Source organism: Mya arenaria, chromosome 9, assembly GCF_026914265.1.
Source record: "Mya arenaria isolate MELC-2E11 chromosome 9, ASM2691426v1".
Lineage (NCBI taxonomy): Eukaryota > Metazoa > Mollusca > Bivalvia > Myida > Myidae > Mya > Mya arenaria.
Window position 1 is genome coordinate 823,389 of NC_069130.1, and position 27,100 is coordinate 850,488.

General features: G+C 32.6%; 1 protein-coding gene across 3 annotated transcripts; it reads left to right on the forward strand.

The window, feature by feature from the left end:
* Nucleotides 1-1,674: 1,674 nt before the first annotated feature.
* Nucleotides 1,675-25,678, forward strand: LOC128203237 (guanylate-binding protein 1-like). Of its 3 annotated transcripts, XR_008255900.1 has the most exons (11): nucleotides 3,985-4,020; nucleotides 5,933-6,842; nucleotides 11,214-11,416; nucleotides 12,158-12,285; nucleotides 12,643-12,752; nucleotides 13,907-14,328; nucleotides 15,733-16,007; nucleotides 17,442-17,666; nucleotides 19,440-19,536; nucleotides 22,642-22,969; nucleotides 23,179-25,678. XR_008255900.1 is itself a non-coding variant. In XM_052904546.1 (10 exons), exons 2-10 carry the CDS (start codon nucleotides 5,950-5,952, stop codon nucleotides 22,860-22,862), a joined length of 2,574 nt encoding a protein of 857 aa, XP_052760506.1. In that variant the 5' UTR covers nucleotides 1,675-1,774; nucleotides 5,933-5,949; the 3' UTR covers nucleotides 22,863-25,678. The 3 variants fall into 3 exon arrangements, 2 of the variants coding, with proteins under 2 accessions (XP_052760506.1, XP_052760505.1); XM_052904546.1 differs by lacking the exon at nucleotides 3,985-4,020 and adding an exon at nucleotides 1,675-1,774 and having other exon boundaries at nucleotides 22,642-25,678; XM_052904545.1 differs by having other exon boundaries at nucleotides 22,642-25,678.
* Nucleotides 25,679-27,100: the final 1,422 nt, after the last annotated feature.

Here is a 27,100-nt window from a genome sequence, read left to right on the forward strand (position 1 = left end):
TCTTGAGCAAATTCAAGAAAAAAAATGAGTGATATGTTCAAACCACCAAGGCAACGCATTTAAAAAAGACAACATGTAACGTTGGTTATTCGAACATGATGTAGCGCTCGATGCTATCATGCAGTAAAGCGCTACTACTACGCGAAACCTGACACTGTCATGCAATGCGATTCTTCTGAATCAGACCTTAGATGTATGGTACTCCACGAAGAACAACCAGTTGCGTTTGCAAAACCGTGCTTTAACGCAAACTGAGCAGAGAAAAGCATATATGGATAATTTCTCGCAGTCTTGTGTTCTTTTGAGATATGTCAAGAAAGAAGCCACATGTACGTAAAAAGAACTGTTCAGAGCACCAAAACGACTATAGACATATTACAGATAAATAAATATGAGATATGTTACAAGAAAAGCAACCAGAATCACATATCAGATATACTTTCAAAATACTCCACAATGAGTGTACTGCTTACAAACTATGAAACTATGAAAAATACTGAAACGACAGATGCGTGCGATTTTCTCGCATTATCAAAAAAAAATACTGCGAATCCAAACTGAAACGCTTTGAGACCCGGCTTAAATAAATTTAATCATCCACAAACAAAACCTTTTAGAATTTTCGGAAAACGCTACTTCACCAATCAACACGTAACAGCCTCGAACAGCAAAATAATTAGTAGGAAGACGAACACTCTTCTTTCCGAAAAATCTTTTCAGCTGCTTTCTAGCATTCCAGAAATTATGCGATCGTTATGTTATGAAAAGTAAAGACAAACACTCATAGACATTTAACAAGTAGGTGGTTTTGCTTGCATTCAATCCAGTCTAAAGAAATATGCATGAGAATAAGGCATTGTATTTAATCGTCCGTATTCAAGATCGTCTCATGTACGGAAGGAAAATGGAAATGCCATAAACCGAAACTAACGTTATCTACCAAAGGCAGGGAACCATTCCGGAAGAGCCGGATACTGGTTAGAAAACGTAATAAGCATAATACACAACGCAACTCTTCGTGTTAGCTCAGCCAACCAAATGAACATAATGAACTTGGACACTACACAACTAAATCAGGCCGTGTATTGCAGAAGCCAGCTAGATACTTTGTCACTAACTGATGTATATAATTAGTATATCCATGTCCTTATAATATATACCGACTGGATGGTATAACTTTCGTGCCAAAATATCATGTGGTTACATAAAAGGATGAGCTAGTGGGTCAAATAAGTGCGGACACCAAATACGTTAAAGCTCATTTAGGCGATCTATAGCAAATGGTGCGAGCTTTCTCGGCCTGCGACATCGCTGCGCTCACTCCATTTTTTCTGTAGATCGCCAAAATGATCTCTAAAAAATACCGAGTGTCTGTTATTTTCTTTAATATCAAATAAAGCGTTCTTCATAAAGATTCCAAATGTGTATCGTAATGCATTGATTATGTATATGATTATGAATATTGCTTCATATTATCAATGCATTGATATGTTCATCTGTACTGAGAGAAATGGTGTATTGTGATCGCGTGATGATTTGAATGTTGTATTGACATTATGTATCCATTCACTGTAATATAACTTCCCAGTTATTATACTATCCATAGCCGCTGTACAATGAACATGCATTTATACTACTTGAGCTATTTTTAAACTCATAAAATACATTCATGTGTATCGATCGAAATAACTCTACCATTCAGTTTTGAATTGATTTATGTAGTTGTGCGGCCATTTTATTTCGGATAAAGTGAATGAAACAGGGACATTATCTGGTTCGTTATTTTTTTAATACCTATAAAAACGTTCTATTTTGTGTTTTATTTTACACTTGTATCCTTATGTTTTAAATGTTCGAATGAAATTAAACTATTCCCTGAGAAACTTTGCTCCCAACTTTCGATTTACATTTAGATATACTGGCATTCGCTACGGCCTAATATTGTACATGAATTGGGATTAAGTTAAGGACGATTGTTGAAACGTTTACGATCCTTAAACAATACTAAAAAATAATTTGGAGGAATTATAAAACACATGTTAACTTTCAAAATGTTCACCTTTTGATGTGATAAACAGACCATTAAAAGAATATATTAATATGAAGCAAAATGATAATTGCAGAACATGCTTTTTCCACATAAAACACTCTTAATCATGCTTTGAATGTGAGTGTTTACTTGTAAAGTAGTTTTATTTTCGTGTCTAAAAAGGGTTTAAACTACAGATGTTGTGTGTGTATATATATATATATATATATAAAGAACTAGTCGTTACAAAGGTAAATCTTCATTTAAAGTTCAAGCACATTTTTTTCTGAATTATTTGAAAATATAATAGGAAGTAAATCATTTTGCCGTAAAGCGTATCGCTAATAGAAGTTGGATGATTTAAGACTTAAATTTACGAATTTGTTATCAGATAAGTATCTTGCCGTAACTGTTTAGAGTTTATAATATTAATGAAAAAAACTGAATTTGAAAATGTTTTGGAAGAAATGTTTGAAAAAGTTTCTTTATCAGAGTCATACGAAAAACTGCGACATGTTTATGTGCACCATATCGACATACCTTAAATACCGCTTACCGAAATTCATTCTTATAGTCGTAGGTTGGGAATACTCTTGGAAAAGTAGTTGTGTATAACCTCTGTTTGTTTATGGAATCTCAGAATAAATTAGTTGTCCTTAAGAACTGGTATGTGAAGCTAGAAAACACTCATAAGGTCGATTTGTAGGCTCCGAACGGGAGTCAGCCTACACTACTAGTCGTTTCGGTTGGGTAACACTTTCCCTTTGAAAGTTCAGTCTTGGTCCTGTAATAATACAATGTAAACTACAGGGACAAATAGTGTGGCCGAACAATCTACCAGGGTACTGTTTAAAGGCCAAAGCCAAACATACACTTTGATGAGAGGCACACACTATACAAACAACACAGAAGGGTCAAACAAGAATCAACATATATTTAGTAGCACATGATGGAGTTAACATCTCAGAACGGGAGCTCACTAGTTTATGATTTTAAGACCATCTCGAAATGAAAAAAAACCCTAATCAAAGACAACGTATTCTTAAAGACAATAATGACTTAAGCAGAAATGATCAGGATACTTAATATGTAAATTCAATTTACTCAACAACAAGACACTAAAGCAGACAAGACACTAAAGCATACTGTAATTAATGTTTCAGGCTAAGGCCTACACATACTAAATGATTAAACAAACAAGGCGCTCTGTAAAACCAATATTAGTATTAACAAAACGTCTGAGGACAAATGATTGCGCAGCTGTGAGCGAATGCATTTTTCTTATCTGTTAAGTGGTCTTGATACATGATACTGTGGTAGTTTTACATAGGTGGCAGTAAAGCCACAAATCGGTTTTCCCTATAAAAAATGTTGTTTATAAAATCATTTTGATGTTTTCATCAGAATGAAATGTCTGTACAATAGCAATACATGTAAACGTTAAAGAATACCATTTGCACAGGATATTCTTAGATATTTTCATTTTTTTTCCACAAAACCAGTAACAATCCTAACAAACCACTGGCCGATTACTGGACAAATCGTTTTTATTTTTCCATACGCATCAATTTACGCTCTGTCCGAGTCGAGTGGGTGTGCAGATGTAAGACTTAAAACTCGATTTTTCGAAAAAACGTTAAATATTTTCAAACACAAATTTGACAAAACTTATTGTGCTACTCAGCTTTTCAAAGAAAATGCATTTATGTGCCCATTGAACAGTTTATATGTTGGGCAAACAGGTAAAACAGAAGGCCTTTCCTATATATGAAAATATAATTAAATCAAACATTATTTATTCACCATTCTGAATGACACTGCCACCTATGGTTTAACATTCAGTTAATCTAAATATCTTTTGGTTTGTCAAGATACTACGTATATCGATTACTTCATAGGCATAGTTTTATAGGCATGCCTTTTAAATTTGATCGATGTGGTTGTGCGGCCATTATATTTCAACAAAGTCTCTGAAACACGGACATAATCTGGTTCGTTATATATTTATATATTCAAAAATGACATTATTTGTAATCACACTTGTAGTCTAACAAAAGTTTAAAAGGTAGCCTTTCCTGATAACGTTTAATCCGAACTTTCGATTTTCATTTGATTGTACTGTAATTTTGAAAAGGACGATAATTTATACGAATTGAGGAAGTTTTTAAACGTTATGTTAAGAGAGAGAGAGAGAGATATGTCGAAACTTTGATGTTCTTGGAAACAGTATAATATTGAAGATGTTTTTGGGGATGTGTTTAAAGTTCGTAGGTTAATTTTCAAGATTTTTATGTTTTGGGATTCAATTCAAGTGTTTTCCCTAGAATATATGAATATGGAGCAAAGTACTTATTGAAAATATTTTTTTGTCATATAAGGCATCCTAAATTATGCTTGGAAGTTGACTTTTATATGTAAAGCTGTTTATTTTGTTGTCTAAAATGGTTTAATAGGAAATTCTGACAAAAAAGGATTTCTCTCGGAACGTTTTATGTACTTCACCATGTTTTGATAACTAAAACATGTCACGTATTTTTATATGTAAAGCTGTTTATTTTTTTGTCTAAAATGGTTAAATAAGAAATTCTGACAAAAAAGGATTTATCTCGGAACGTTTTATGTACTTCACCATGTTTAGATAACTCAAACATGTTAACGTATTAATATTGCAATCCAAATTTGGAACAATTCATTGCCGAAGGCGAACCTGATAAATTCCGTAGCCGAGCTAGATAAACTTTCTCCATGCACGGCACTAACCTAGTATTCTATTTATCTTGTTACTTTGTTATCAAAACACGATAAATTTCAAAAAGGGGGACAACTGTTGTTTTTTTTTCTTGTTGACATCGGCACACTTTGTTCTTATGTTAAAATGTGCCCAAATTAGTTCTCAAAACTGTTCAATTGTATTAAATACGTCTACAGTAAAATTTATTGCAGTTTAATAAGTCAATATCAATTCAAAACATATGTTAAAAGTTTATAAACATCAGTCACCAAACATAATCAAACGATTTAACAAATATTCCGCAAGTCGCACAGGTCATGGTTTAATATCACGAGTGTTTACAAACAAACGTCACATGTTTAATGGATTTAGTTCATGTATAAATTATAGAATAACGAGTTGGATTTTCATAGCTGCACCGGTAAAATGAGAATTCATTTCTGTTGCAAGTGAGATATTGTCACTCACAACAGAAATAGAATTAACTATAGTTGAATGATACACATTTTTTTTCAGCAATCGCTAGTCGGGTAAGTGTATATGTAGATTATCAGACCGATTATCTTTGCCAGTGTCATTATCATGCAGCGTAATTGAACTTTATGAGCGAGTGGTTGTTGAGATCGGTTGTTGGCGGACAATTTTTAAGATACTGAAGCCTATTAATTTCTGCTTTTCCTCTGACATTTCAGAATTGAAACGAAGAAGCTTTCGCGGTCACGTGACCAACTAACTGCAGAAAAACATAACGCGGTCTACTATCTTATAAACCAAAATGTAATAGTGTCTTAATTTGCAATGCCGAAATTTTATATGTATTTGAGGTCATTAGTGTTGAAAGTTCATGAAAACATAATTAAGATAAAATTTTGGAGGAATTATAAAGAATGCTAGATCAACTTTTTCGAAAATACATAAATAAGGAACAAAATTATTATTGCAAAACATGCGTTTACACTTTAAACATCCTAAATCATACTTGGTGAAATTATACAGTGAAAAGAAGTTTTATGTTGCTGTTCATAAAAGCTCTGTGTTCTTCAACAAAAAAGCCTACCCAAAACATTTGGGAGGTTAAAAGATAGAATGTTCGACGCATTTTTTTTTCGTTGATTTGTCAAATATGAAGACAAAAATAATAAATATGCATTCTTTAAATTTTTAAATTTTAGGTCTACAATTAAGGTTGATGGAGGTTTCTGAGCGGAATGTCGACTCAAAATTAACTGAAGGTTCGGCTGAATTGACGCCCCTCTGTGAGCCTTGCCGGGCCGACGGGAAGGAACTAGAGGCCCATGGATTCTGCAACAATTGCAATGAGTACATGTGTCCGTCTTGCATCAAAGTTCATGGGAAACTGACGGCCACGAAACATCACAATGTACTTGGCAAGCAGAAAATGCCCACTCATTATCCGGCGCGTAAAAAGGCTCCAGACGTCTCGTGCTTGGAGCTTTGCAAAGACCATCCACCGGAAGCAATCAAGTTTTTCTGCCCAACACATGCGCAGTTATGTTGCGGGGATTGCATTGTCCTAGACCACAGGGCGTGCAAGATCGATTATATACCGAGAGTCGCGCCTTCTTTCACGGCAAGCAGTGAGTTCAAAGCCATCGTCAAAAAGGTGGAAACGCTTGAGGTCGCTTGTACAAATAGTGAGAGAAATCTTGAAGCGCATGAACAGTCGGTGCTGGAATTAAATATAATCGAGATAAAGAAAATACAAGCTTTTAGGGTGGAAATCAACGAATATCTTGACAAACAAGAAAAGGCTCTTATCAAATTCATGGACGATGCAAAAAAGAAAGACACAGACTGTATACGGAGATGGCGCGAGGACATAAACGCTGCGAAATTAACACTAGCTGAGACAAAATCTAGACTCAAAGATCAGAATACCGCTTCTAACATCTATATAGCAGCAAGACATGCAGAAAATCTGTTAAACGACATTCAAACAATGATAATGAAAGCTAAGACGGAAAACCTATTGACGGGTTACAAGTTTTGTCGAGATAAGAAGACTGAAGAGCTGCTGTCCTGGAACGACGCGCTAGGGAGAGTTGATCAGAGTAAGGTTAGGTAAGTGCAAAAAACAATGGAAATACATCTGAGATTGACATTGTAATTACACATACGTATATTGACATATTCACAGTTAAACTCGACATGTCGATGTCGCTGGGACCTCGCGAGTTTCGACTGTATGTCCTGTCTGATAAGTTATTTTATAAGTACGGTTTTTTTTATTGTATAGTGAAAATCTTATATGTAGCTTGAATTCTTATCTTACTGTTCGAAACACTTATCAAAATGAGACGTTTTATTTTAAAAAATAACTGATTTAACACCTTTCGATAAACCATCTGTTCTCATTGTCGGTAGTAGAATCACTATTTCCAATGATTATTGCTTTTGAGCTTTCAAGATGATTTAACCCATTCAACACTAGCCTTTATCACATGCTGTAAAACCAACTAATATCAACATGTTTGATTTCATTTAAATGTCACCGAAATTGGCTACAATGTGTCATACAAAGTGTTGAAACATCTGAAAAGCAAAGGTTTCGGTTAAATGCATAGGATTAAAAAGACTGATCGAAAGTGAATATTTTTATTTAACGAAGTGAATATGAAAAATTACAAATCTCTTTGAAACGTATAAACCAATTTTCTTTAACATCCAATTGTATGATACAAAACATAGTGGGGCGGGCTTCAGACATGTGGTTTCCGCTCAGTTAGAATTGATCAGTGATGAAACTAGGTGTTTAGGTAGCTTATGATAAAACGTAGTTAAGGATTACCTATTTAGTCAGTAGTATTATGATCAATGTGGCTGTTACTTATATCAAAATTGAACAATGATTTATACATGATAACTTTTTATTCATAAATTATTATGAAACTTGGTATGTAGGTAGCTTATGTGAAGACGTAGTTTAAGAGTTTTTCAGGGACTAGTGGGGCCAATCAAAGGTCGTTGCTACTAAAATAGAAAAACAATTTTCACTTAATATAATTTAACTGATCCAATACAATGAAACATAGCGTGTAGGTATCCTATGGGGAACACGTAGCTAGGATTTGTTTGTGGGTAGTAGAGTCAATACCAGTGTTACGTAAAAAGATGGTTTCCATTTAATAGCATGACATTAATTGATTTAAAGTTCAGTAAGTTTTTGGGCAGGTAATCTATGTGAAGGCGTAGATTGTGATCATTTTTGGGATTGGCAAGACATTTCACCCCAGACATGATAAAATTGCTTAAATAACACAAACTTTGTTTCCCGCGCTGTTTCTCAGGTTCAAGGTCAATGTCGTTTTTAATATGAATAATAAAAATGACATCTGCTTAATACGGGCTTGAAGTCCAGCGTAGCTGGACGAAAGTCCTCCAACGGCTTCAACGGCTTCCTTTCTTTGCCGGAGTGATTGCAATAAAAATTGAGGACCACTGAACAGTGAAAATGGGAAACAGTAAAGATTGTCATTCATTGCTCATTTTCAAAATATAAACAACACATTTTTTCATATTAACATTTTGCAACATTTTTTTGGGGGTTATGCTGTTTTTGTTACAAACACATAAGGATATATTCTGTATTCTCACTGAAATGTTTTGCAGATGTTGTCTCAGAGTTGCTTGGCTACAAATAGTTCATTTACAATCAACAATTTCTTCTTCATGATAAGGGTTAGGGAGTTTGTTTATTATTAGTAGTAATTGAGTAAATGTTTGGCTATGATTTACCATCATATTTAAATGGGTTTTCGCCAATTCAATTCTAGTAAAAAATACAATTACTCCTGATTGTAATATATTTCTGTGCAATCATTATTGTTATGTGATAATTTTTATTTATTTTCTGTTTGTTACATATTCGTCAAATGCGTTTGTGTACTTTATCTCAATTGCATAGTAGCTCTTTTTAAGTTGAAATGAGAAGGACAACCCCAAACGTTGATATATAGTATAATGCATTATATATAAAGTATACAATTTTATTAAAAAAGTGTGTGTATATATTAAATAAATTGCATACAGCAGCAGAACTGCTCGTTATTTGAAATGGGATGAAAGACTTCTATCTTTACATGTTTCATTAACATATATAAAAAACGTTTCCCTTTCACTCCTAGTATGTTTCACTTAGTCATTAAGTAAACTTTAACTTGAACGTGTCCGACAATACCACTTCAAGCCCGTAGAGGCAGCGCCTTTTTATGTTAACTTAATAAATAGTGGTAAAATGGTATTGTGCGCTTATGTATTGACTTACCCTTTGATTGTTTTAGGGTCAATAGGGTCAAGGATGCTTGCTGTTACTAAAAATATGAACATGTTATCCGCTTAATACCTTTTAACACATAACTTCTACTATATTATCTTGTTGTTTTTTTTCACTTAAACAATGCAATATACATTAGATATTACTCTTATTGTATTTTGCTTATAAAACACCTTTGCTTGGTATTGCGTTTCGGGTTAGGGCCTAACTGATGTTGGCAAAACTCGTGGCCCAATCCCTTTGCATGCTTGATTTTATAATGTCGGTTTAAATATTGCGTTAAAATTTGGATTGATATTCTAATTGTCTAATGTGTTCTCATACAATAAAGTAAAATCAATCAAACACATAACTTAAGTGAAGCCAATTTTCGATTGCTTCTAAGTTCAATAGGGTCAGAGTCAAAGTTGCTGTTACTTAAACTATAATTTTGACTTAAACACTTAGGTTGCAATGTATTGTAACAATGAACTTAAATCTTATTTTATATGTGGCTATTTACTTGGGAATTGAATTTGGCGTCATTTTGGTCAAAAACATTTATATGGAAGTAGACAAAGTTTTTACTCAATAACTTCTGTCAAGAATTCCACTTTGTAATAAAACTTGGTATAAAGGAAGCTCATGTGAAAACATACAGTGGTTTTATATTGAAATGAATGAAATTTAAACCTTGAATATAGCAATTTCACGTCATATGTACCTTGGTTGCATTTTGGAAGACAAAGCCAAGGTTAAAGATACAATTAGTGGAAATGGAAGTTGTCTACTCATCAATAACTTACAAATTACATGTTAAATTTATGTGGAAACGTAGGTTGGGATTATATATTAGGTTGGTGGGATCGAGGGCGCTAGTGCTTGAGATATAAAAAATTGGGAATGATTCGACTACTGGACGTGTTTCCGTAGTTTTTCATATAAATATTGTGATGAAATTCAGTGTACAGACGTACATTGCGATTGCATTTTGAGTAATTTGAGTCAAGGCTGAGGTAAATGATACAGGAAAACAGTTTCGGTTCAATGACTTTAGCTAAGCAAAGTGTGCAGTACTAACTTTGGTATATAGCACAATAATATAGATAGGTCGAGCTTCTAGGAGCAGGTTAAAGATGGCTGATTGTGTTTAGATACACAAACCTGAATTTTGCAGAAAATTTGCTTGAATAAATAACAAACCAGGTTCCGTCGCATTGCGGCGTTTGCAGTTATTATTTAATTTCTGATAAACGATAAGCATAAGGAAACTTTGTTTGCAATAAAACATTTGGAAAACCTCATTCAAGTATATTATACAGCTGAAGCTATACCTTTTGTGAAAAAGTATAAGATACAGCTATTCATCTTCAACAATTTGTTTATGTAATAGCTAAACATATGCAATCGCCTGTACACATTAAACTGCTATTCTTATTTGATACATACAGATATCAATGTCAATCCGGCGCTTATTGAAGAACAAGATGTGCAGTTCATTTATTGCTTTTTTAAAAGTTTTAATAAATACAGCACTTTAGTAAAGTATACTGAAAGCAAATGGGTTAGAAACAAGTTCTGTAAAACATAAAAATCGTTACCCAATGTTGATCTGTAAAACTGACATAGAACAGGAAGTGAGTGAGTTACAAACCACCTAAGTGAGATATATCCCAAAGTAAACAAAATGGTCTTAAAAATGCAGCAGTCAAGAAATGGCAAAACGCAAAAAACGTGCAAGGTATCAAATTATCTGTTATAAAGATGAACTCTTACTCCCAAATAACATTTAATGATATTGTTTTGATATTCTAAAAAGTATGAATAAATGTCGATAACAATGGTTCCTATGAATGAAACCGACTTTTATTTGAAAAAAAATGAGCATAAAACATGGTATTTCTACTTTATGAGACTAAATTAGATCACAGTAAATCTTTTAGCATTCACCAATCATTTATATTTTTGCGCTTTCTGCTATTACATACACGGTTACAGTCGCCTTATAAGTAATACATATAAGATATTTTCCATGAATGCATTATTTAGAAAGCAGTTAAAGGTTTATAAGTCAAAATTAATGTTCGTTATACATGTTTATTTATTGATTTTGAATAAGAGTGTCACTTTAAATGCAGCAGTCAAGACATGCATTAAAAGAAAACTGTTATCATATTCAGGTATCTGTCAACGTACGAGTCCAGCGTATTCAAAAAACCTCAGCGCCTAATAATCACTAAAAAGAACAATATCCTTGAAGTCTGCGATGATGTCCTTGACGAGATATCCCGCATAGACAAGCCGTGTGTTATCGTGGCAATTGCGGGTCTGTATAGAACAGGGAAATCATATTTGATGAATCTTCTCGCTAACTCACAAACAGGTATATATTGTATCATATGAATATAACACACGGTGTTCTGTCTGTATAAGTATGAATATTAAATAAACATTTACATATTTAAAATGCACAAGTGATAAATTATTTTTAAGTGTCGACTAAACAACATTATTTGTAACACTGCCGTAAAAGGTTTATATTCAAAATATTCTTCAAATCACTACACTAAAATAAAACTGTGTTAACAAATCAGTATAAGATAAATCATATTAACAATACACTTATCTATGTTGACAACCTTAAGTCAGTATTAAATTAGTCGTACAGTTATACAATGGATATTGACCAATTCTCTGTTTATACAAAGTTACTTAAATATAAGTTTACCTTAAGTAGTTGTGTACAAAATTCAAACAAAACACACATTTCTAAACATCACAAGCATAATTTAATATCATGGATGTTCAGCATATGTGTCTTTCTCCTTGTGCCATGTTTTCTCTAGTCTGTTTCATGAATCACTTATAAGACGACTGCTTATACGTGTACATAGTTTAAAACCCTTTCTCAGGCGAACTGATGGCAGAAGGATGTATGCGTGAAATCATTTGTTCATTGATTGCTTGAAATATATCAATATCTAAAATTGATATGATTGCTTAAAATTTAACTTTATTTTCTTCATGCTGACTTCGACGAGGCTTACCTATTTCATTAAATCATTGTTTGGTTGAGCTTTGATCATGTTGTTAAGCAAGCCTATACAGTATTTTTATAATGCAGGTTTTGCAATTGGTGACTCAATAGAGTCAAAGACCAAAGGCATCTGGGTTTGGTGTAGAGACCATCCCGAACAGAAGAACACTGTGCTTATGCTTCTGGACACGGAAGGATTGGGAGACGTTGACAATGTAAATCTCGTTCATGTTCCTGATGTAAAATGTTAATTTACAGGCAAAGATGTGTATAATTGTATACAAATCTTGATACAAATACTTGTGATCGAAGTTAAAGTTCATGGGATTACATCTCTTTACAGTGTGCGGGGTATATATATAGTCTTGTCCGTCCGTCAGCCATAATTTAGAAGATAACAGAATGGGACACTTGAAAGATATTTCCACAATATAAACGAATACATTCAGAGCGATATCGACAATCAACCAGACAACTTATTAAACTTTCGGCCAGTGTTGACCATGTAAAAAAGACATGTTTCGTTTTTTGGGGTAAAAGGCAATAATTTTGTCGTCTTTTGTGGATTGCAGGGCGACTCAAACCATGACAACCACATTTTCACACTTGCTACACTGCTGTGCAGCACATTGGTGTACAACATGAAGGGAGCGTTTGATCAGGACGCTGTAAACAAACTCACGTATCCTTTAGTCGAACTATAATTTTGCTTACACATATTGCTTTTATCAGTTTCGTTACACGCATAATTACTTGAATATCAATAGAAAGGTTTAGAAGTTTGAAGTACAAAGTCAAATGGAAAACATTAAAGGTTAGAGTGTAATTCATTTGCTTAGATTTATCTTGAATACAGAAACACAAATTTCCTAAAACGTTCTTTTAGTCCTTTTTAGGTGTCATATTACCTCAAGCTTATTGACTGTTTCAAACGACATAAACCTAAGGAACATGTCACAAACAGCCTACCTTGTTTCATTTTTCAGCAGATTTAAACATGTACGTATTCATATCGATGTTAATTAAGCAAATAGAAAGTTGCATTTAATGCATTAGATAATAACTTCCTGCAAAGAAATAATAAATCATTTAGTATTACTTCAGCAGATTTAATTATAAAACACTCATGTAAGGGCAAACTTTTTTTATTTATTTAACTACTATGATAATTAATCTGATAAACTTACACTTACTTAGATAAAACGTTATGTTTTATATGTTTGGTTTTTAATATAATTTTGTTACGTTTGATCCAATGAAGACGTTTGTCAAAAAGGAGAACAAACGTAAACAGAGGTAAAAGGATTCCTTTTACTTCCTGTGTTTGGAAGTAAAGTACATTGTATCTATAAATGAATCAGATTGGCTACCAATGACATTTCGCGTAATGATAGTTAAGACATTGATGAAGAAGGATTTTAAAATATTTCTGCGTTTTTCCGCTCATTTTGTTCAAAGAAAATAAATACATTTTTAAACTCTTTTGAACTTTTGTTTGGTGTAAATTTAATTGATTAGACATCAGTAAACCAGTATAAAAATATGTCTCCATAATAAAAAGTGACCTTTCATTTTCAAATCAGGTTATTTCAGTACAGTAAAACATATCCGTTACGTTTACTAAGGGATCTAGTATTTGTTTTTAATAAAACATTTTCGTTTCGATTTGAACATAATTCAAATACTTGATAACATGTAATTCTCTAAAAGCAGATCGTTTGGCTCCATCATTGATTTAAAAAAAACTCGCTTCTGATTTCCAGAACGCGGATTAAGAACTTAGTCATATCAGGATAAATTAATATGTATTTATACTGATTAACCTTAATGGGACAGATTTGTTTCTGAAGTGTCGAGAAACATCAAATTTGGCGGTCGATGTGGTGAAGGAAACAGTCTTTTGCAATGCGTCTTGCCTGGGTTTGTGCTCGCTTTGAGAGATTTTTCGCTGAGATTGATCAAAGGTGGTAGGCAGATAACATCAGACGAATACCTTGAAGAATATTTGGAAACTAATACGAGAAAAGATGTTTCTTTCAACAAACCACGGGAATGCATCCGGAAATTTTTTCCACAGGACAAACGGAGATGTTTTGCGTTCCCTATCCCTGGAAATATTGAAACATTGGAAAAACTAGAAAGCCTTACATTTGAAGAGCTTTCACCGAGATTTAAGACCGTTACAACAATGTTTGTGTCATATATCTACAGCCAGGAACCAAAACAACTCCAAGTTAGCAAACCAATCAACGGACCAAGTAAGTGATTTCAAACGAGTTTATACAATGAAAAAAAAATATTGTTTTCGAAATGCCAAATAGTTTTTGAATCATGCTCTGGGCGAATTGTGCTGTTAAAAATAACAGGGGAAGATAGCTGTGCCCAAAAGCGGTTCAGGGTACATAACATATTGCCAGTAACCAAGAGCAGCATGGAAAAACAGCCAATTAAGACAGTTAACAGGGGGTAAACAACTAGGACGACGTTGGGGTGACACGAGAGATCAAATGTTGTTTATTAAATGGACAAGGACTTTGGGGGAAAACTTATGATAAACTTAATTGTGCATAGGTTAAAATCATTTTGTTCACGTAAACATAGTTGGATAACATTTTAGACTATAATACTGATAAATGTAATGCTTTCGTATTGAATAGAATAATTCAAACAAACGGTGCTAAGAAAGTAGTGGTAGGATTATTGATTATATAAATGATAAAATTTCAATTGATGATGAACTAGTTAAAACTTCTGATGACTGCATTTTGTGGTTGAAATTAAAAGGGAAATTATGCAATATGAATATTGATATATTTGTTTGCTTGTTGTAAAATGTGCCTCATGGTAGCAGTAGGGAAATATATCAGAATATTAATATCATTATTTGACTGAATGATTAATGATATTATTTATATAGAGAATAAGTACAGGGGTGGTTGTAACTTTATTCTGACTTGGGATTGGAATATTTGGTCAGGTGACAAGGCTTATTATATTGATAATGAAAATGCACATGTTTTAGGATTTATTGCAAGATGATAAAGTTATGGATTATGTTTTTAATACCTAGAAAAATAAAGACAGAGTTGTTAAATAACATGGAGAAAATGTGTTCGAATTTTGTAAAACTACTGGTTTGACAATTTAAAAATGGAAGGCGTGGTTAAGATGATAAAAATGGTAATTACACATGTATAAATGTACAAGGATGTAGTGTAGTGGACTATGTTTTATGTAAAACAGACGTATTTGAGTATGTATCAGCATTTGAAGTTAAAAAAATTATATATCTGATAATTTCGTGGTAAATTTTAGTATAAAAATTGTTTAGCAAGATGATAAGAGATGGATAAAAACAATAATCATTGGATATTGGAATTTGGATGTCATTATGAAATATTTGGTTATGTTTTAAGTGCAATGTTTAATAAGTTTTTTGATTTTGGTTATTCCCCAGACAAATGGTCAGAATGTTTTTATACCACTGAATAAGAAAGGGGCTATAAATGAACCAAGTACTTATAGGGGTATTACTTTGATAAGCTCTGCAGGATTATAGTTTACAAAAGTTACTTATTAATGGCAACAATTTACTAAGTGTTGCCGATGTCACCTCTGTGCCACCAAAGTTTTCGGCTTTTCACGGCTTTCTTTCTTTGCAGTGTTTGTCACGCTAACAAGAAATTATGTGGACGCTTTTGCAAGCGGATCTGTGCCTGATGTTGACGATACATTTGCAATGGTTGCTAAAATCGAAAATCAAAGAGTGAAAAACGAGTGCATGAACATGTTTCACTCCAAAATGAAGGAATTGCTGTTGCCTCTTCCATCAAAATTGCTTGATAAACATTTCACGGATGCCCGATGGTCTGCGCTTGAATACATGCGTACAAATACTATCAAGGATATCGCCAATGCTGTTGAAAGAGATGCTCAAGTTTGTAATCTAATTTCACCATTATCGCATATTCAGTTCACGTTGCATCAACATCCTATTGTTGGGCTTTTCACACTAGTCCGCTTAAAATCAGTTCAATGCTTATGACAATTGATGCTTGACCAAGTTAAATGCACAAGTCGGTAAATAATACACTTTTCATTCCAATGTGAAATACATGAATTTGTCTAAACCTGTCTTTAATTCTTACTAACAAGAACACATTTTGCATCCCGGATATGCAATTTTAAATGACCACAGGCTAAATGAGTTACGTGCCACTTCTTTGTTATTATATTATGAGTTTAATGGAATCTAAATTTTGACTTTTTTATTTATCACAACTTAAGATTTATTAGTAATTTCAAAATGTAATATATCATCTTAAAAATGAGTACTCGCTATCTTTTGGAATGTACAAACATGCATTTTCATCATATATTCACACAAATTTGAAAGAATAACAGCTTGCGTTTCCTTACCCGATTGAATATTTGAGCATTCTGCACAGTGCTTGCCTAAAACACTGCAAGGTCTGTAACCGGTCCGCCTGGCTGAAAGTTCGATCCGAACAGCATGAAGATTATCATCTGTTTTAAATATTTCTAGGACGAATCGCAAATGCGTTTTTATAATAATTCCATTTAAGATAAGATAAGATACAATAACATATGTTTGTTTCCAATCATGGGTCATAAGACCTGACATGTTAACCAAAGCGTACGTAATGCATAAAACATACAAAACTAACATACGTTGTAAAGAAAAATAAGACTTTATTTACATGACTCAGTTTAGTTTTTCAAACAGACCATTTTATGAAATACCTGCATACCATAGTCTTGTTTTTATAATAAAGAATGAGCGTATTTGTAACTGATCATATTTTTAACTTAGAGGTTAGTTGGTTAGTGTGTGCATCGTAAAATGGCATCTTTGGTAAGATGCTGTAGGCAGTTTGGATGGAAATAATATTTTCGAATTAAATCTCAAACGCAGTATAAGAAGTAAAGTAACAGTGAAATAAGAAACACATGAACTAGCATATCATTTTAAAATACCAATAACAATAGTAATACATCCAAATTGTCCATATTAATACAATAAAGTATTCTAGTATATCACATAGTTTTGCCTAAATTGGGGTAGAATAACTGAACTATATTGGTGTTCCGCGCCGTTATTGAATCTAACACTACCTTAACAGATAGCATTCATATACAAAGAGTGCTAACTGTTTAATTACAGATTCATATTCATTTTTTAAACAACCCTGTAACTTTTCTATCTGATAACGATAAGAAATTTAAATTTTGTGCATGTTAAACACTTTGAGCAAAGAACGAAATTCTAAACGAAAGCAAGCGATTGATAAGGCCAAGTGGTAAATACTTCAAAGAGTCAGATATCAATCAAATTATATATATATTACAGATGGAAATGGACTTGTTCCAGCAACAGTGTCAACGAGCAAACGAAGAGAAAATAGAGGAACTCTGTAGAAACATACTTGACGGTATGGAATCCTTATGTAAGCTGAAAGCGGGGTCGGAAAACAAAGAATATGAAGTCCTCGGAGGCCATAGAATTTTCAAACGAGACGTGGACAAAATGAGGAAAGAGTATGAGCAAGCTCTTTTGGGATATGAACAAAGAGAGGTAAATCATATTATAATACGCGGAAATACTGTTTTCTTTTTATAGAAAAAAAGCTAAGTTTAAGTTCAATTGATTCAGAATCTGTCCTAACATTTTATTATCCAAATGGTTTTGTTTGTTTACCTTAGGATGATGGTCTCATGGTGAGTTATTCTTGGCATAATTTGTCCGTTATACGTCATCAAATTTGGCATAATAAGCAAATTTTCCTCCCAAACCATTCAGGTAATTTCAATCAACTATAATGGAACGTCCTTGGGAATATCAGCGTTAAGATAATTTAATTGATTCAAAACTGAAAAGCAAACAACATAAATATATTTTGAAAAAAGACTGTTTAAATACATTAACTGAACTGCTTCCTGCTGCGCACATTTCGAAAGGCCTGTGTTAGTTCAGTTACGATATAAATGCGCGGAATTTCGAAATTGTTCTTGAATGAGCCGCCATGATATCAACCGATTGTTTATTTCTTTTGAAACCACGGTGTTAAATATTTAAATAATGTACAATGAATGTCACGAGTGTCCCTCGAATACTTTTATAACATGGCCGTTCTCCCTGATGTCTGTGTTTTAAGGAACAACCTTAAACATAGACTTTAAGTGCAGCAATGCAGCAGTTTTTTACTTGGCTCAAAATCTTTGGCTACCTTTTTTTATATTTAAGCCAATGGCAATGTGATTTTAAATTTGAATGCAGCTAATTAATTTCAATTGTAAGATTTATGCCTGCGAGCAGGCTTATGCAAATATCACGACACAAGTATTTTGCATCTATTATCAACTTTGGTCACATAAATCTTAATCAACACAAAGACATATTCAATATCCTGTACTCCAGTGAAAATTTCCTTTCATTTTTGTGCTCATTAAGCTTAACTGATAAATTCCTCCGCTTTGCCAGATGTTCTTCCTACATCCACACCCGGTAATCTCTGTGTATTCACCCGGAGTCAATTAAACAGAATACTAAGTCCACATGTGCTCTGTTATGTATATAATTTTTCATATCTGAATAATTTGATTGGTAAGTGAGTAATAAATAAATGATGATCTATCAATAATTAGTTTTGCTTACTTCGACCATACTGGTTGGCACTGGGTAAACGCCAAAGACATAGAACACAAAAAAAATCACAAACAAGAAACATGAAAGAACAGCACACAACTCCACAAACACCACAGTGCATACATACATTATATAAAAAAAAAATCAGGTATTGCTAGGTACCGCCTTGGAACAGTCAGTAAAATGTGAATTTACTGGGGGTATAAACCATTTTAAGTGCACCAACTTTACTCTTATTCCAACAAACTTTCGTAAAGAAAAACATTAAAAGGTAAATCTTATCAAAGTAAGCATTAACTTTAGGAAAATAATAATTTAAATAAATAATAATAAATTTATAGGTAACCCACCAATTCTTCTATAACTAGAGATCCCAACTCTATCTGCAGACGGGGGAATACAATTCAGAGCACTTAATGCAGAATCTATTCAAGGATACGATGCAGTCATTGTATGAAACTATGAGCGACACCCACAGACTGCTTCATAAGATGAAAGGTTTAAAACTGTGTGATCATAGAGCATCATTGTACTAAAACTGGGAACAAATAAGAAAAACATAATTAGAAATGAGAGCGACATATTTCATCTAATATTTACCTACACTTCGACACTGCTTCTGTCCCACCTGTAGAACGTCCCTCAAACTAATTTGACTCAGAACTGTGCACTGCCCTAATAAAATTTAATTATTAATTTCAGATCAGATTGGTTTGGAGAAGGTTTGCAAGTGATCTTTCTTTGGTTGAAAATCAAATCCTTGATAAAGACAATAAGCTTTCTAAGAAAGAAAAAAGGAGTAAGTATTTAAATTATGTATCTTTAAATATAAATGGATGGTTTACATGTTAATATTTATATAAAAATCTACAAAGATATGCTTAGCAGCCAACATTTAAACATGAACCACGTTTTATGGCACAAGGTGAACGCCAAAGACATAAAACACAAAATCAGACAATCACAAGCAAGACTCGTCATGTTAAAACCTAGATTAGCTGAACTGTTTCTTAATCAGATATACATCGTATGAAGGTATACGATGTTTAAACATTTTTTGTTTAACTTAGCATTTGTCTGTTTTGTTTAATTTGGGCGCCTTATAACCACATATGTAAACATATACCATGTTATTTTGATCAAAAATCTTTCAATGTCTTTCGAGTGAATCATATTTGACGTATGTTTCATAAAACAAAACTTACTTTTTCCTTTTTGGAACCACTTAGAGGTGATCTTTTTATATACAAATCATAAAAATGAAAAACATATACAAATCATGAAATGACAAATAATAATCAAGAAAATCATCATATACAACTATTTCATCTTAAAACATTGCATTTTTCCTTTATTAAATACAACAGATTATTCTTAGTTGCTTTTAAACTTCATAATGAACTCATTGAGAAAAGGACAATGAATTCCGTTATTTTTATATAATTGAAAAATGTAAAGGTCGGCATTTAATAATGCACATAAGTTAACAAAGTTCTGCCTTCTTTCAGACAAAGCGTACGCTTTGTATATATGTTCGTGTTTTTGAGAAAGAATAGTGTTGATACTATTATACTCTTTGTATTCAATTTATATACAATTATAAGTATTTCAAGGCTTTTTATGTTCTATGTCTTTGGTGTTTACCAATTGCCATTGAACCGGGTTTATGTTTAAACGTTTTGCTACTGAGCTTATTTCTGTAGCTTTTCGCATAAATATTTTCATCTGTTGATGCATATTACCATGTTTAAAGGTGTCATTTATATTCGACCAAAAATAAGAAGTAAACGCCAATCGATAAAAAAGTAGTCGTCGGCTTCGACTTCGTTGCAGTGATAACAACGAGGACTTGCTGAAAAAAACTCCAGCGGAATAGGTTAAGATTTATAACCATTTTGTTATGTAGTAGTTTGAACTTGAACTGTTTAACTTTATTTTCTGAAATCATCCAACGTCAAATAAAAACATCAACATGATAGCCAGTTGATTGGTTCGTTGAATGCGTCTTGCTAGTATTTATGTATAAAGAATATTAAAATACAGCGTTGTAAAACATATGATAAAACATTAATGTCTTTATTTGTGAGATCGATCGTCTAACTGATTTTGGCCGTATTTAAGATTTAAATACGTTTTAACCCTTGTGTTTACAGATGAGTCGATTAAATTACACATTTTTGCACTCGTTTGGGATAGCTTTTATTATTGTGTTTACCACTGAAATCCGGTTGATTTTCACTATTAAATTTTGCAAAACTCTTCTATCGTCTATTTAACCAGATAATGAAATTATACCGTTTAGAAACATAAATCTAGAGTCAATCTACTTTCAATAGTAGATATTTATAATTGAATTTAACATATTGATTTTTTTATAAACTTGCGTTCGAATTGAATGGAAATCATTTTCAATGTTGCTTGACCTTGGAAGGAATTAAAATTCTAACCACGTGTTGATCAAGTCTCGGAAAATAACAGAAAGTTTCTTGTTTTGTCCAGGGGTGGTATTCAATATGTAACTTAAGTCAATCTTATGGTCATACATGATTGACTTCATTCACTCTATTGGTCAGTTATAAATAACAAGCAATCTGATTAGCTACATCGTTCTTAGATCTAGTTAAGACCAGTATAGAATACCAGCCCTGATAGGAATTTAAGTGAGTTTAAATTCATATTGAAGACAATATAATTTGGTCCGAATTGATCAAGAAAATATGATGCTATTATTTTCCCCTTTTCATTTGATTTTGATTTTAAGAAATTTACCCATTTAAGTTTTATGCTTTTAGAATAGTATTTGAAGTCAGGAACTTCCAGACCACCTTCGAGTTTTTGTCCTATGAAAGTTGCAAGTAATAAAAGTAATTTTATCTCTTTGTCATTCCAAATAATTTTAAATATTATAGAGTTAACCGTTCAATTACATAATTGTGACTTAAAATAGATGTGTAAGTTTGAGCAGCATCAATGATTTTATAAAAGTGATTTTGCCCAAAAAGGGTTTCGTTTCTTTCAATTGCTTATAACATTTGACATTGTCATTATTTGTTTAAATTAATGCATTCAGTTTTGTTTATTCCAAAATAAATACCTAAGGATTTTATACATTTTGTCGTGAAATTGTTATTGTACATTTTACCCATGCCATAGTTTTTTCGGTTACCTATCCATAAAACTTGTGTTTAAGTATGTTGAGCTTCAGCCCGGAAAAATTGCCGAATGTATGAATAATATCCTGGGCTACTGGAAATTCAGTTTCATATTTTAAAAAATAGGGTTGTGTCGTCTGCGAGTTATTTGATTTTTTAATAAGTGTTTTAAACATTCACACCTTTAATCGCTTCCTATATTCTTTTTTCAAGTGCAATGACTGTTCTGCCCGGATCGTTCTATCCGTTTCGGAAGCGGAAAGTCACGCAAAAATGTCACTTAAACTAGCATACCCTTTAGTCTAAATTCTCTAGAGGTTAAGATCATAATGGTGTCTAATATCAGAAAAGCAAACAGCAATGCGATGAGTTTGGTTCTCTTTAAAGAAGATTTTGATGCAAAGGTGAATTCTGCAATACAAAGCTTTGTCCATTCAATTCCAATAGTCGTTAAATTTTACTGTCAAAGGTTAGTACATGTTCCTACATGTATAATCATACACCTGTGTAAGACTGGTATATCCATATAGTAATAAGGACAGTTATTTAAAGAATGTGTTCCGTTTGATTTTTTATATAAAACATGCAATATATGTATAAATCGATGAAATGAATTATTACCACTTTGACATTCGTCGACGACCAAAAAATGACATATTTCATAACCTCATAGATTTTTCTTCGTATACGCTTAATTTGAAACTGGTTCTATTAATCTTAACTTGATCAAAAGTAATTAATTTTGTTTAAAGGGGAGAAAGAAGAAAATGAGTATGCAATGGAAAAAATGATAGTCGAGATGGCGCAGGACAGTCAGAAGGCTTTAGAAAGACAACAGAAGGAAATGGATGAGCAAAATCTAAAGTTAAATGCAGAACGCGAAAGACGAAACAAAGAATATGAAAACAAGTTTACAGGCTTACTTAACAGGATTGCAGCTCTTGAAAAAAATAAGGAAGACCATCAGAAATAACTTAAGCAAATCCAAGCATTGCAGGAGAAAAACAGGGTGGAAAAGTTAAGAATTGAAAAGGAACAACGAAAAGAACTGGACAAGAAGGAACGGGAACGAAAAGACAAGTTTGTATCTACAAGATTATGGGATGCTCTTTGGAATTATTAAGATACGATTTTTGAATTATAATAAAAACCACGATATCTGCGGAATTAAGTTAGAGAATTCACCTCAACATTTTGAATGTTGAAATTAATATAACAGTGGGTCATGATCATACTTTAAAAATAGGTTATATATTTATGTATTGAAATATTTTTCCTAACCATTCCAGTACGGTTTGTAGGCTAGGAAATGCTCTAGCGTCGCTAAAATCTCGAGACAGAAATAACTGACACAACCTGAAATAAACAACACTACCTTATTTTACTCTCGCGAGCAGTAGTAAATATCAAGAAACATAATATTCGAATAAAGCAAGAAGCAGATGACAGTTCCGATCTATAGTGACAACAGGTTCACTAGTTGTTGGCCATTTCTAAGATCATAAATTGTAACATAACCACTAACAAATCGTATTGAGCAAATCGCTAAAAAAGGCGAATTCGCATCATTGAAATTTATAGTGATGATCTCGAAAACTTCCCTGAGTTCTGCATTTAGTGATGGTCAAATGACCCTTCTAACATTCACTTTGGACAACGTTGCTAAAATGGCCGCGCTTCGTCTTTTTGAAATGACGATTTGCTTATATGAGTGAAAAAGTACTGTAAATGTGTGTTATCCGTGTGTGCTGTGATATTACTATTTTCATATAACAATATTGTTTATTTTGCTAAAAAATAAAACCTTTTTATTATGATGATGCTCTATTCAAAATTATCTCCGGACTTGATTCGCTTAATAGAAAAAAATAAGAAACTGTTTTATATCATCGAGATAAATTCATAGTTACTTTATTTGAAGGCGGTAGTAGATGAAACGTTTAGATTTTCAAACTAAAATTATAAAATACAAATCTTGATTGTTCTCCTTAACTTTAATTATTGAGCTTGAAGGACTTAAAAATATAAACTCGTTTATACTTATGTAATATGCATTTTTCTCGTCATCGGTAACAATTAAACTCTCGCCGAAACGCTTCATATAAACATTGCACAATGACAGACAAAGGAGATTGGTTTCACGATCAATTCTAGGAAGAGAACGTATTTTCAGTCTTAACTCCGTTAATGAGAATTAGCATTTAGTAATCAGGTTTCGCTTTTACAATTTGTGTAAAATAAGATAAGCCTGAAAAAGGTAACAGAGCCAATAATAAATATTATATTTGTATCCGTCTAAATTTGTTTAAATTGAAACGAATCTGTTTCCGGTGTATGATCAACCAGGTTGTTTGTTCTGATTTAAGCATTCTATATTGCTTGAATCATACCGTGAGTTTGGAACATTCATTTCAAGTTTTATAGTGTTTCTTTTCGATTTAGTTTGTATAAGGACAAAGATTAATCAATTGACATGACGTCATCGCAAACTCTCATAAATATCCTAATGTGCTTTTATTTTTGGGACCAAAATGCAATAGAACTAACTAATACTCAGTTTGCTGAAACTTATCAACAGTACTGGAAATCAAACCATTATTTTCTCATTTCTCATTGTACTTGACACGAGTAAATTTTTGCCGATTCGGTGTTTCACGAGGCAATAAATTTGATTTTTAAGACCTTGCATTGTTTCTGTGTCATTATAAACCAAAAACTTTTATCAAAAATGAACTTTAATGCGTCCTGTCAGAACATAAAACTACCTTTAAAGATACACCTATCTACCGGGACATCGGTAAACCGAAAACGTCTTCTTCTTCTGCTTTTGCTCTTTTTTGTTACCGACGGTTTTCTTCATTCGAGTTAAGCGTCATGATAATTGGATAATCAGCTTAGTTGTTCGAAAATGTGTATGAATTTGTAGACCTTCATTAGTAATGAACTGTTGTGTACTATTTATCTCTGACTAGTAAACGTTGTCAATTTAAGCTGAACTAAACAAAAGGGAAACCACAAAATTTGGAAGCGTTTATCTCTGATAACGTTTTACCTGTAAAAAGCATTCATTTTGCTATAAAATATTTGCACATAATGCTAAATTCGTATTAGTCATTAACTCGGGATAATTATGGTGGTTGAATGCTATCGTGTTCCCGCACCAATCTCTAATTAAATTTATTCGGCTTGCTCCAATTTCACATAAACGCAATCAATTTGTATGAACGTATGCAATTAAAGTGACCATTTATTTCGTACCGAATAGTACCAAACAATACATATTGTAATGCCGTAAATAGATCTGATGATACCTGATTTCGATTTGCGGTACTAAAGTCTATAATCCTTCGGCCTACAGCCTGAAAACGACATAATGCTATAATGAAATAAAATGAAAGCTGTTGGGGTTAATGTCAGAATTAAAAGATGATAAAGAGAAAACTGAACCTACACTTTATGATCTAATGCATTGCATACAATAGTGTTAAATCTTTTATGAAAAAATACTCCGATAAAATATATTAACTCAGATCTGATGAACACTAAGAGAATGAATGAATAAAACAGGTTAAACGTCTGATTTGTTATAATTATAGTACTATTTCTTATATTGAAAGTAAGTTAGGGTTATCATGAAAGGCATTTTGAAATAATCGTTTGATTGTCAGAGGTAAATAAATTTATTTATATTTTATTTGCTGTTGTTTTTAACGTATACGTAGTGTTTAGTTTTGAGATTGTATGACTTTACTTTTTGCTGTGAGGTTTCAATAAAACGAGTGTATTCAATTGCTTGTATTGTTTATTTATATTATCATTAGTAGTATTGCCATTAAGATACCGACATTTCTCCAACAACAATGCAAAACGTTCAAGGCAATTTAGACCATATGATTAAATAATCTTATCGCGTCAAAGTTTTGAAGTTTAGTGTGTCTTAGGAATAGTTTCGACATTTATTCTTTTGGTTATATTGGTACTATTGCAAATTTATGTCCAACATAGACATTATTTAAAGGGCCCCAATTGAACTTCGAACGAAATACTTATGAAGGAAACGAACATGTAACTACGATAATGTAAAAGAAAACTCTCTAAACATGCTTATTGTTAGAGATTCAATGTTTGGCATTGGCGACATGTCCATGAGGTGGAAAAGAGTACACATCTTAAAGTGTTAATTTTTCATTAAAAGCAGAGCCTCTGTGTCGACAGATATTTCATTGTCTTCGAAAGACATTTGCAAATTAAAATAATCTGAATGTATAAAAACGTGGCATGATTGAAAGTAGCCTATGTTTTAATCCGCATGTAAGTAATTTTGAGTGATGGTGTCAAAACAAGACAACTTAATAACAAGGAATAGGTGAATGTTTCAAAAGTTAAAAAAAAAACACAATGTTTTTCGTTGTTCTTAATTTTCAAGTAGAATTGTTAAATCTTGAATAAAATGGTCTAAAATGTTTAAATAATACCATTGGTTACCAACATTTCAAAAATAAGTAATCCAAAAATGAGCACAGACAGTTGTATGCAAGAGAGTTTAACTCTATTTAAGTGTCATTTCGTGTCGTAATATTTACAGAACGTAGTTTTAAGAAAAGAATACTTACTTCAAACGTGCCACTTTTAACAAATTCAGATTAATGGACTTTGATCTGCTAATTTGACTTTACCTAGTAAATTATCTAATTAAGTGTCTGTCAGGAAAAAAGTACGATCGCGTACCTCATACTCAACTGTTTGTGTTCCTATCTGAAGGTGTTGAAATAAATACGGGGACAGATCCAAAAGTTCCTGTACATATCTTATTGTTTACTGAATGAATGAAGAAGAAGGATACATAATGCATCATTTCAAACGTCTACCTGCTGTTGCTAGTGTAGCAAATATGCACGAAATGTCACAGACGTACATTGAATGCAAAAAATACAAACACTCCTATAAGTTAATTTAGTGGGACACGAGGCAGCTTATTACATCATGCAGCGTCAGGCTAATACACTTACTCCTATTTAATTTTATTTGAACATAATTGCAAAAAAAATATTATCTACCTTGAACAAAGTCGGTACAGATCATTGGATACATATATTTTACTGATATAGAACATTACTAAATAATACACAATGTAGATGTACTAGTAGTATACAAATTATCAGACAATGTAGATGCATATTAAAACACTAGAACACAAACTTGAAGTGAATT

Coding starts and splice junctions, on each gene's coding strand:
- LOC128203237 (XM_052904546.1), top strand. CDS start 5,950: ATGGAGGTTTCTGAGCGGAATGTCGACTCAAAATTAACTGAAGGTTCG. Junction 6,843..11,213: donor GTTGATCAGAGTAAGGTTAG/GTAAGTGCAAAA, acceptor TATCATATTCAG/GTATCTGTCAACGTACGAGT. Junction 11,417..12,157: donor TCTCGCTAACTCACAAACAG/GTATATATTGTA, acceptor TTTATAATGCAG/GTTTTGCAATTGGTGACTCA.